General features: G+C 38.5%; 1 protein-coding gene across 1 annotated transcript in view; it reads left to right on the top strand.

Moving 5' to 3' along the window:
• LOC144250958 (DNA polymerase alpha catalytic subunit-like) overlaps positions 1-12,585 on the top strand; it is a 94,926-nt gene that overhangs the window by 38,962 nt on the left and 43,379 nt on the right. The window contains 2 exon segments of the mRNA XM_077794117.1: positions 5,426-5,465; positions 10,475-10,590. Coding sequence (XP_077650243.1) covers positions 5,426-5,465; positions 10,475-10,590 — 156 coding nt within the window.

The following is a 12,585-nucleotide window of genomic DNA, read 5'->3' as shown; positions in this document are numbered from 1 at the left end:
CACCATGCACAAAAATTAACTCAAAATGGATAAAAGAACTAGGAATCAAACCAGAGACTTTGCATCTAATAGAAGAAAAAGTTGTCCCTAATCTCCATCTCGTGGGATAGGGCTCCAAATTCCTTAATAGGACACCTATAGCATGAGAGTTAAAATCAGGAATCAACAAATGGGACATATTCAAACTAAAGCTTTTTTCTCAGCAAGAGAAATAATAAGTGAGGTAAATAGGGAGCCTACATCCTGGGAACAAAGTTTTATCCCTCACACTTCAGATAGAGTGCTAATCTCCAGAGTATACAAAGAACTCAAAAAGTTAAACAACAACAACAACAAAATAACCCAATCAACAAATGGGCCAAATATCTAAACAGACACTTCACAGAGGAAGATATACAAGCAATCAACAAATACACACAAAAAAATGCTCACCATCTCTAGCTATCAGAGAAATGCAAATTAAACCACTCTAAGATACCATCTCACTCCAGTGAGAAAGGCAGCCATTATGAAGTCAAACAATAACAAGTGCTGGTGAGGATGTGGAGAAAAAGGTACACACGTACATTGCTGGTGGGACTGCAAACTGGTGCAGCCAATTTGGAGAACAGTATGGAGATTCCTTGGAAATCTAGGAATGGAACCACCATTTGACCCAGCTATTGCCCTTCTCGGACTGTACCCAAAAGACCTAAAAAGAGCATACTACAGGGACACAGCTACATCAATGTTCATAGCAGCACAATTCACAATAGCTAGACTGTGGAACCAACCCAGATGCCCTTCAACAGATGAATGGATTAAAAAATGTGGCATTTGTACACAATGGAATATTACCAGTAAAAAATAACAAAATCATGGCATTTGCAGGGAAATGGATGGCACTAGATCAAATTATGCTAAGCGAAATTAGCTAATCCCTAAAAAACAAATGCCCAATGTCTTCACTGATATAAGGGAGGTGACTCAAAACAGAGTGGGAAGGAAGAGCATGAGAAGAAGATTACCACGAAATAAGGAAAAGAGGAGGGAGGGAAAGGGAGGGAGAAGGGAAAATGCATGGAAGACGGAAGGAGACCCTCATGGGTTCACAAAATACATATACGATGGTGTGAGGGGGAAGGGAAGGAAAAAAAATAGATAAGTGTCACAGTAGTATGGGTAGACAATAGGGATGGGAGAGGAGGGGAGGGAGGGGAGATAGGGAGGGCAGCAGAATACAACTGACACTAGGATTGCTGTATGTACACACATGGATGTATAACCAATGTGATTCTGCAATCTGTACACGTGGAAAAATGAGAATTCATACCCTATTTGAATCAAATGTATGATATGTCAAGATCATTGTATTGTCTTGAACAACTAATAAAAAATAAAAATTTTTTAAAAAGAATATCCTAATTGAACTAAGAATCTTTGTATATCCACAAAGCTGGTTTTGACAATACAAAGAAAATCAGACTCGGGGCCCAGACTCATACTAACCAACTCACACAGATATTGATTGACACCAGAGTGCTAATTTATTAATTTACAATGAGAAATAAACCTGACAGAGTATAATCTGGTTGACTGTTTCTTTCCCTGCTTTTTTTTTTTTTTTTTTTTTTTGGTAGTAGGGATTGAACTCAGGGTGCTTAACCACTGAGCCACATCCCCAGTCCTTTCTGTTTTTTTATTAATTTTGAGACTGGGTCTTACTAAGTTGCTGAGGCTGGCTTTGAGGTTGCCATCCTCCTGCCTCAGCCTCCCAGGCCACTGGGATTACAGATATGTGCCACCATGCCTGGATTTTTGTTTCCCTCTGAAGAAAAAAAAATCTAGTTTACAAAAGAAAGATTGCTTGAGGAGTAGAAAATATTTGATTTGGGGGCTGAGGTTATGGTTCAGCAGTACAGCACTCATCTAGTATGTGGGAGGCCCTGGGTTCCATCCTCAGTACCAATAAAAATAAATCAAATAAAGGTATTGTGTCCAACTACAACTAAAAATTAAATATTTTTAAAAAAGAAAGAAAATATTTGATTTTGCTTACCATCTTATCCCTAGGGTCTTGAGTAGTGCCAGAAAGAGAACAGGCACTCAATCAACATTTGATGAATGAATGAGTGCTATGAAGGTTGTTCATAGGGTCTTAACTGCTACTGCCATTGAGATGAGATAGACACCAGTTCACCAGAAACAGAGAAGTTACACAATGTAAAAAATGGGTCAGTTTTGGTGTTAGACAAATAAGAGGCTAGATTCCCCCATCTGAAACTTACTTTACTGTTTCAATTAGTAAAGTAAGTAAAGTGAAAGTAAAATAAGTATAATTTATATAATTAGGTTTGATTATATATAACCCCCCCAAACAGCTTCTTTGAATATGTTCAATGTTTAGTTCTCCATCATGGAAAAGACTGGAGGAGGGCAGCTCAGGGATGGTGTAAAGGCTACACAATGTTTATGGACTCACATTGTTACCACTCTATTCCACCATCTCAGTGTGTGACTTTCATTTTTACAGTTATATCATGACCCAAGATGGTTTCTGAGCTTCAGCCATCACATCTGCATTGCAAGAAGAAAAACATGGAAAACGCAAAATGGCAAAACAGAATCCCCTTTCAGACATGCCAGATTTCTTTAAATAGCCTTCCCTCAAATCCCCTCACAACACTACCACTTATATTTTGTGGGCCAGAAATCTGTCATATAGCTAAACCTTGTTGCAAAGAAGGCTGGGAAATGTGGTCTTTTCATCCTTCTGCCAATGAGCCCAGTTGAAAATCCACATTCTATTACTAGAAAAAAATGGGGAGAAATGCCTGTGTGGATAAATAACTTGAAAATTCTTGAATAGAAATTTAATATAATAGGAAAAGCACCAACATGCTCCAAAAAATGATCATAACCAAATATGTTGACTGAAAGAAATTTCTGCCAGTTGATACACATAATTAGTTTAACTATCATATCCCTTTGATTATGTTGATACCAACACACTGACAAAGTGATAAGAATAGCTGTTTATTAAATGCTTTTTAGGTGTGGACTTCATAATGGCACTATACATGTATTATTTCAATTAAATTTCACAATAGCTTCTTAGGTAAGTATAAACATTTTATAAAAGAAGAGCCTGAGATCTCAATAATCAGCACAAGTTTAAACAGAAATAGAATTCTAAGAATCTACTCCCAAATCTGACCCTACATGATGCTTTAATCCTTCCAATATAATATTAAAGAGAACAAATTATAAACAATATTTTAAAACAATAATTCTACCATCTCAGAAGATACAGTCCATTTTGCATATTGCATTCACATAACTATTCAATATATTGTTGCAATTAAATGAGCATACATCATTTTGCCCTCTGCTGTTTTCACTTTATGAAATATCATAAACACTTTCCAGGTTTTGCATTTTCCTAATTATTTTCCTTTTGATATCACATCATTAATCTGCTGCTCTGGAGTGGACATTTAGATCCCAAATTTTTGCTAACAGAAATGGCACACATTAACATCTTTGCATTTCTTTTCATCTTTATTCTTACAAAACTTTTATATGTGAGTTGGGCATGGTGATACATGCCTATAATCCCAGCTCTGCAGAAGGCTGAGACAGGAGGATTGCAAATTGGAGGCCAGCCTGGGCAATTTAGAAAGACCTGGTTTCAAAATAAAATAAAAAGGGCTGGGAATGTTGCTCAGTGGTAGAGTGCTTGCCTAGCATGCATAAGACTTGGATTCAATCCTCATTACTGAAAAATTTTACATAGGGAAATAATGGCTTAAAATATATAACCATGCTTATTGTACTCACATTGCAATGTTATGTTCCAAAAGATTGTACCAATTTACACTGCCACCATTAACACAGGAGCAGTGCACACTTCATGTTACCAGCAGTGGATAGTGTTTATATAAAGAGCTATAGAGAGTTAAAAAGGCAAAATTATATTGTTATGCATGTATGAATATGTAACAAAAAATCCCATTCCTATGTACAACTCTAATGCACAATAAAAAATGTAGAAAAATATCAAGACCAGGCACATAAGAATTTTGAATGGCATTCAAAAATATATTGTAGGTTATGTTATGGACTGAATATGTGTCAGAAGGAGAAACAGGGAGTAAACATAGGTTTATTGGGTATTAAGTAATATTACTAATCATTATTTAAACAAAATGGTCATCACACGAAGAAGGGGTCAACAAGCATGTGGGCAAAAATGTAGAGAAAATATTACCAATGTACAGTAAGCATTATTCAATAAAATATACCTATTTGGAAAAAGGAAAAAATGAGATGCTTACATTGCATGCATTGTACCATACACAAGAATCTAATGCCCTTTTGTCTTTCAAAACATTAACATTTTGGAGGAGTCCAGGCAAGATGCTTTGTAAGTCATCCTGCACTGTGCATCTATAAGTGGTCCTATACTTTGAAAAAGTCTGATTGTTTCTTCATGTTTAGATTCAGGCTAGTGTGTGTTGTATTTGCAAGAAGAGCATGTAGGCGATGTTGTTCTTTTCTCAAGTGCATCACATCAGGTCAAATGTGATGAGGTTAGACTGCCACTTATTAGTGATGCTTCTTTTGGTCATTTGGTTAAGATGATGCATATACTTTTTTTTTTCTTTTGTACCAGGGATTGAACCCAAGGGTGCTTAACCACAGAGCCACATCAAAGCCCTTTCCATGTTTTTTTTTTTTTTAATTTATTATTAATTTTGAGATAGAGTCTCGCTAAGTTGTTCGGGGCCTTGCTAAGTTGCTGAGGGTCGCTTTGAACTCATGATTCTCCAGCCTCAGTTTCCCAAGTTGCTGGGATTACAGGTGTGAGCCACCGCTCTGAGCGGTGCATATTCCTTTAAGTTAGGACACACACACACACACACACACACACACACACACACAGTGTTCACATTCCTTGAGGCAAAGGATCAGACAAAACTCAGAGTGCACACCATGAGGCTGTCGTTTTCCGGGTTTGGGGGAGGGGGACAAGGGGGCCAGCCCTACCACGCCCACCTTCCTGCCCGCCCGCTCCTCTTTGCTTAGAAAATCATTTCTCAGAACCAGAGAGCCCCTACTCCCACACGCCCAAATCTTTTCCCAGTAGCTTGCGTGCGACTGTGCAGATCCTCCGCCAAGCTCCTTTACAGAGCCCGACCGCTTCTTTCTCCAGCTCTCTTCCAGTCTCTTCTCAGCTCCAGTTTTTCCCTGAGGAGTCATCACAAATGCGCGCCCCCGGGAAGGCCCGTGGCGGGGCGCGGCGTGGTGTGGCACGTCAGTGGCCTTCCTGGAGGAAGTCCTCCACCTCCCAAGCCTCTGTTTGGCTTTCAGGCTGGCGCCTATCTCGGCCCCCGCGCCAGTTTCGGGCTGGTTGGCGCGGAATCTGGAGACTGCAGGACTATAGCGCCTGTGCAAGGCCGACGACTGCGAACTGGGGGCAAGCGGTGAGGGACGACTCCACACTCAGAGCACAGGTTGGGAGTGTGGGGACAGCAGCGTGATTGCGTGTGGTGGTGGTGGTGGTGGTGGTGGGGTCTTTGCTATATTTCTTCCGAAGGAGGCGTGCGCAGGGTTCGCTGTGCGGGTCTGCTTTGGCTCAGACCTTGTGGTTCAGGGCGGGGGCCTTTCGGGTTCAGAACCAGCATTCTAGTAGGGCGGCTTGTAAATCCGAGCCACCCGTTGCAGGGTTTTCTGTTTGGGAGACTGTCACATCTCTGTCAGCAAGTGACCCCTTTTAAAAATTCCTTTGGTAAGTCATACCCACGTGTGGGAACAACTTCAGCGAGACTGGGGTCCGTGGGGCACTGGCCTGATCAAGGGTATTTCATTTCTCCCACCTGCTTGAGGACTACGACAGAAGATATTTGCCCCTCCCTTGCTAGAAACTCCCAGAAAATTGTTACACTTTCTAACTAGGCAGGAGAGAAAGCTGCAAGTGCTGACACCATATACAGATGCGTTTTGTCTTTTTAGTAATGGATTTCTATTTTATGCATTAACACTTTTTCTTTCAAATTATTCTATGGAAAGTTCTTCAAGTGCTGGTATTTTTTAGCGTTCAAATCTAATCATTTTGGCGAAGTTCCTAAAAAATACATCAATTCAGCATTTCGGGTACATTGTATATCACTCAGTTTGTCAGTGGTAATCTTTTACTTCCAAAAATAGAATACAAAAATGCAAATAGATTCATCTGATTTCTGATTTTTGAACAGTGTTCAACTAAACTGTGACTTAACTTCCGTGAACTTCTAACATAAAATCAGATGCTTCACTTTTTTAGCCCAAGCATCTCCTGTCACTCAAATACATCACCATTAATGAGAACTTGCTTCCTAATCAGCTTCCTTTGCATTCAGCTAGTTGTAAATCACAGATTTCAATTTGTTCTTTAGCCTTTCGTTTTTTAAGACAATTTATTTTGGAGAGTCGACTAGCCTGGATTACAAATGGGATATGGGATGTGAGTATCTGAACAGTCTTTGCAGCCTTCTATCAGTGATTTGCCACTAAGCCCTTTCTTCACCCTAAAAACTGTATGCCATCCATGAACATCAAGAAATCACTCTCTGGAGGATACTGTGCAATCTTGAGACCCCTCTTAAGTCATGATGTTGATTAAGTACTTGCTGAGAACTTGTGACTGGAATTTTTCCTTTAGAGCAGACTGAAAGATTGTTACCTGAAAGACTTCTTTTGCAAGCTAGTGTCTTGGCCTGCTTTTGGGGAGGATGCAGGTACTCCAGATAGTAATTTTAAAACAAATATTTAAGTCTTTGTAAATGGATTTTTTTCATGCTTATTCCTTTATTTACTAGTTACTTACATGAAGCATTAGAGACATGTTCCAAAAAGGGAAATCTGGATTTTGTTTCTTTTAAATGTTAGCAGGTGGAGCACCTTGACAATAGCAGTGAAAATTTGAAATATCTATAACTATTTTTATGGATGAAAAGAGATCAAGGGGAGTTTAGTGATCAAAAAGTTATGTACATACCAGGCATAGGTATTCTGCCAGGCTCTGATGATGGGTAGACTAGGCATGGTTTTTGTCCTCATGAGTTGAGATGAATTTCCAGTTATATGCAGTGCTGTGTTGAATCTTCCCTGAGGAAACTGCTTTGCTTTATTTTTGCTCTCTGAAACTAGACTATGTATGTGGGAGTATATATATGTGTATTTGACTGCCCTGCATCTACACAAAGAGAAACAAATATAAACATTAAATTAGTTTATGTTGCTAAGTACAAATGAAGATAGCCATCCTCATGTAATCCTTGCAGCTTTATGAAGTAGACAGATGTGGTTTATTTCCATTTCACAGGACCCTCAGGTTCTGCATTAGTCAGAGTGCTTTGGTATAAGCTGAAGGAACCAACTCTAGCTAATTTAAACTGAAAAGGAATTTATTAGAATTCCATAGCATTTGCACAAATCCTGAAGGACTGGAAATCTGGTCTGCAGGTTGCTTAGCCAGAAACAGTGATTAAAATTGTGCCACAAAACTGGGCCACTGAGGAGGTCATTACCAACCATGACTAAATACTTGATGCTAGATCTTGTACCTTGGGACATTGCTGGCACTGTTGCTTCACATTCTCAATCTTCCTGCAACTCTTGCTACTTCTAGAATCTTCTTTAAGTCCATATATCTCTTATTGGGACATTAGCCACTGGACAGGTTTTTCTAATCATTAGAGCCTATTTTAATGCCCTAGCTCCAGCTGCAAGAGTGTTTGGGAAAGGGAACTTTCAGCTTGTATAGGCATAGGCTCTGTGAACCCATGGGACTTAAAGTGTGTGTGTGTGTGTGTGTGTGTGTGTGTGTGTGTGTGTGTGTATGTGTGGCATGGGGGGGGTTCCACAGATTGTTTCAGATGCTGGGCAGCTTCAAATAAAACAGCTGTCCACTGCTGAACTGGTTAACTTGTAGTCTCATATTACCTACTAAATGGCAGAGCTGGGATGTGCTACATCTTAATTTCTCAGTTGTACTGCTCACTTTACACTCATGTCAAACTTACCTTCTGCACTGATTTTCTCTTGATTCCTGAGTACACCTTGGATTTGAATACCTTTGTAGTTTGTCTCACACCTCTTCCTCTGTTTGTTCCACTTTTTACCCTGTTCTGTGCTGGTGAAATTCTTTCTAGGCTTGTATTGGAGACCTCCCCTATGAAAACTGACCTGATTTCTCACGGAAAATTAATGGTTCTCTTCTCTACATTTCCTGTCTGCTGTTCTTACCTCTTCTATGGCACTATATTTATATTATGATGGTAGTCTCAGGGTCTTTTGCTTTACTTGACTGTGAACGTCTTGAGGCTACAGGCAGCTCTGTCTTATTTGTAATTGTACCACAAACCCTGTGTAGTGGAGCAGTGTTTCCTGTGGAGTAAGTCCATTTGAAGACCTTTAGATTTTGTCAGATGTCAAGGGAGTCTTAAAGGGAATATACTGCAGCTAGCTTTTCACTCTTATTGATTGTGTTTAATAATCTCTGAAACCTTTTCATGTAAGCCTACTCAAAACTTTTAAATCATTTGAATTATACCCAAGATTTTGTGACTGTCATCATTAAGTACCCACATTACTTAATTTTTACTTAATGCCTTTCCAAAAATGGATTTAAAAGTCAAATGTGAAAGTCAAACAATAGGCTAAGATGTTATAGAGATTCCATTTACAGGAAGCTAAAAAATAAGATTCTCTAATTATACTTGACCTTTAAGATATAATTTTCAACAGTTTATTGCCAGTATTTGGTACATGTTCTTTAGATTGTTTCTTATACTTCAAACAGTCAAACAACTTAGTGTTGTTATGAATATGCCATTGGGGTTGGAGCTTTTAAGATGCCTCTTTATCAATACATCTCCCTTTTTGTGCCTACTCATTTTAATAAATTAGAATGGAATATAGTAGATGGCTGCTGAGCCTAAACTTATGGCTGGCAGGCAGCACTGTCATCTTGATTTGATTATTCATCAGCTGGTATCTGTGGATGAATTCATTTCAGTATGTGTGTGGGGTGGTCAGTTTGTAATGACCAAAAGCATGAAGAGTTAAAAAGTTGAATGAGTGAATGCTGAGGCCCTCTGGTATTTCAATCAGTTTTGACAAAATATATTTTAACCTTGGTAATGTGTTATTATTAACCTGTAATATCATGGTCCACTGAGGTCTTGAAGTCAGTGATAGAATTAATAAGATGGTTCCTTAGAACCATCTTTGTTTTGTTGTTGTTTTGTTGTCCTCTAATCCTGTCATGATCTTTCAATACCACTATGAACTTTTTTTTAAAATATTTTTTTTTAGTTGTCAATGGCTCTTTATTTATATGTGGAGCTGAGAATCAACCCTGTACCTGACACATGCTAGGCAAGTGCTTTACCACTGAGCCATGACCTCAGCTCACCACTATGAACTTGAAAAAAAAAAATAATTCCACTTTTTTTTTTTGGTTTTAGATGGACACTTTATTTATTTTTTATGTGGTGCTGAGGATCAAACCCAGTGCTTCACACGTGCTAGGCAAGTGCTCTACCACTGAGCTACAGCCCCAGCCCAAGAATAATTCCACTTTTAATGTTTTTACTTTTGCATCTTTATATAGTATCATCTTGTATTAGAATTATGGTACCATCTTTGTTAAATACCCCCAGTCTCTAATGTATTTCTCTTTGAAATTCCAGGTACTTTACCTGAACTTCTATTAGGGCATGTGTTCTACATATTCTTTAAGATCCAATTGCTACTTATCTCCTACATTAGATTGTAGGTAGGGTAAACACAAAGACCATATTTTTTGATCTTTTAGTCCATCATAGCACCTAGTATTTTGCAAAGAACAGATCCTTCTTAAAGACTTTCAAATGTTGATTAATAGGAAGCAAAATGAATTGTTCTTTTATGACCTACTGGATTATTTGTGGCCTGTCATTTCCAATGGAAAGGCTGTAGACTAGCTAACAGCTAATATTTCTGTAGGGTATCAGTTGGCTTTGAGACTTTCCTTTTTTTTCTGGAAAAAATTAACATTGGCTTCAGTTGTAACAGGATCTTAGAGAAGATTTTTGAAGAACTACAGGATCTGCATATTTGGCCATGAGCTTTGTGAATTATTTTACATTATAATATTTAATTTAATATTACATATAATAAAATTGCATATTATTGTTGACTAGAAGTGTTCTTCATTTTTTTTGGGGGGGTACTGGGGATTGAACTCAGGGGCACTTTACCACTGAGCTACATCCCCCAGCCCTTTTGATTTTGAGACAGAGTCTCATGAAGTTGCTTAGAGCCTTACTAAGTTGCTGAGGCTGGCCTTGAGCTTGCAATTTTTCTGTCTCAGCCTCTCTAGTCACTGGGATTACAGGCATGCACCACCATGCCTGGCTGTGATTTTGTAACATCTCCTATACCTTTCTGTTTTTATCACCTGTGTCAGATTCAGGAAGTTTTGTAACTTCTCGGGCTCGTCGAGAAAAAAAGTCAAAGAAAGGTCGCCAAGAAGCTCTAGAAAGACTGAAAAAGGCTAAAGCCGGTGAGAAGTATAAATAAGAAGTAAGTAACCATTTTTCTTCCTGTACTTTATCTAATTTATAGCCTGCTGGTAGTGTGTGTCACCTCTGTAACTGTATTAGTCATCTTTTTGTCCCAGTGATCAAAAGACCTGACAGGAACAACATAGAGGAGGAAAAGTTTGCTTTGGCTCTCTGTTTCAGAGATTGAATTCATAGTTGGCCAATTCCATAGCTCTTGGGCTATGGAGAGAGGCAGAACATTGTGGCATAAAGGCATGGCAGAGAAAAAGCAGCTCAGAATATGGCAATGGGGGGAAGGAGGGAGAGAGAGAGAGAGAGAGAGAGAGAGAGAGAGAGAGAGAGAGAGAGAGATTGATTGATTGATTTCTGCTCACCAAGGACAAAATATAAACCCCAAAGGCACACCCCAGTGACCTACCTCCTATAGCCACACCTTATCTGCCTATAGTTAATGCCCAGTAAATCGATCCACCGATCAGGTTAAGGCTTTTATAACCTAATCATTTCACCTCTGAACATTCTTGCATTGTCTCACACATGAGCTTTTGGGGCATACTGTATACCTAAACTGTAACCTGCTTGAAATAATACTTTCCCAGAATAGCTTCAGTTGAGGACTGAATACAAGTCATTAGTAACAAAGCAAAACTACAAAACACCCTTTGACTTTTATAAAGTTGTTTTAGGGTTTACAAAGTATTTTCACACATATTTGAGCCACCAAAGAAGAAATCACATGGATTTAGAAATATTTGTGTATTTCTAAATACTAACTTAATTTAATAGTAATTATGAGGTAGATTTATAGATTATGGAGAGTACTCATTCCTTAAAAGTTCCTGTAAGGCACTTTACAGATGAGTTTAAAATTCCAAAATTAAAGTAGCTATATCTATACTTTCCTTATTTGGTGTGCTGTGTCTCTGCTAGGTCCCTTGGCTTCGCTGGGGGAACTGAGTGATGCTTTAACTTTAAAGTCTTTAGCAGCCTAGTTAAGTACCTTCTCCTTGGACAGTATTGTTTTAATTTGCAAGGGAATGGAGACTTGGACCTTACTTCTGCAATGTCCTGCTTGTAAGATTGAATGTAATACACTTTTGGTGGTTTTCCTCTGCTCATTATTTTTGCCCTGTATGCAAAAAGTAAAGTGATTACCATCTATATATCATGGTTTAGCTTTACCTTCAGCACTCTTTCTGAGTATCTTAACTGCCAAGGCTAGAAAGTGATTAATGCTAGAAAATAATAATACCTAACTTTATTTTTCAGCTGACACTATTATAAGTGATTTTACTAATATATTTATTCATTTAATCCATCTAGTAACCATATATAAATTAGATATTATGACTAACAACAGTTTGAGGTGAGGGCACAGAAATTCAGTGAGATCACATGGCAGATCCTTTATTTAGACCCAGGCAGTCTGGGTTTGGAATATGCACATTTCACTATGGCCTTTACTGTACTGGGCAATTAAGCAAATAGAAGAGGATTTTTTGCCATGTGGCTGGCACCATTTGTTCAGTTAAGGGAGGCAATCAGATAATAAAAAGGTTGCTAAAAGAATTAGAGTGAAGCAAAAGTAAAGCATTTTTAATGTAGGTTTTGTGGGGCTTTTCTGATGTTGGCACAATTTGGCTGATTTCTCTTTAAACTCTGTGATATTAATTGTATGGCTCCCCAGCACTAATAAATAAAGAGTCAGGGCCTGGGATTGTGGCTCAGTGGTAGAGCGCTTGCTTAGTGCGTGTGGGGCCCTGGGTTTGACCCTTAGCACCACTTATAAAATAAATAAATAATAAATAAAACAAAGGTATTGTGTCCACTGCAACTAAAAAATATTGAAAAAATAAAGAGTCAAAAGAACTTTTTATTCAAAATGATTTTTTTAAATATTTATTTCTTAGTTGTAGGTGGACACCATATCTTTATTTTATTTTTATGTGGTGCTGAGGATCAAACCCAGTGCTCCACACATGCCAGGAGAGTGCTATACCTCTGAGCCACACCC

Source organism: Urocitellus parryii, chromosome Y (genome assembly GCF_045843805.1).
Source record: "Urocitellus parryii isolate mUroPar1 chromosome Y, mUroPar1.hap1, whole genome shotgun sequence".
In the NCBI taxonomy this organism is placed as follows: domain Eukaryota; kingdom Metazoa; phylum Chordata; class Mammalia; order Rodentia; family Sciuridae; genus Urocitellus; species Urocitellus parryii.
This window is presented reverse-complemented; position numbering and strand designations above follow the sequence as displayed.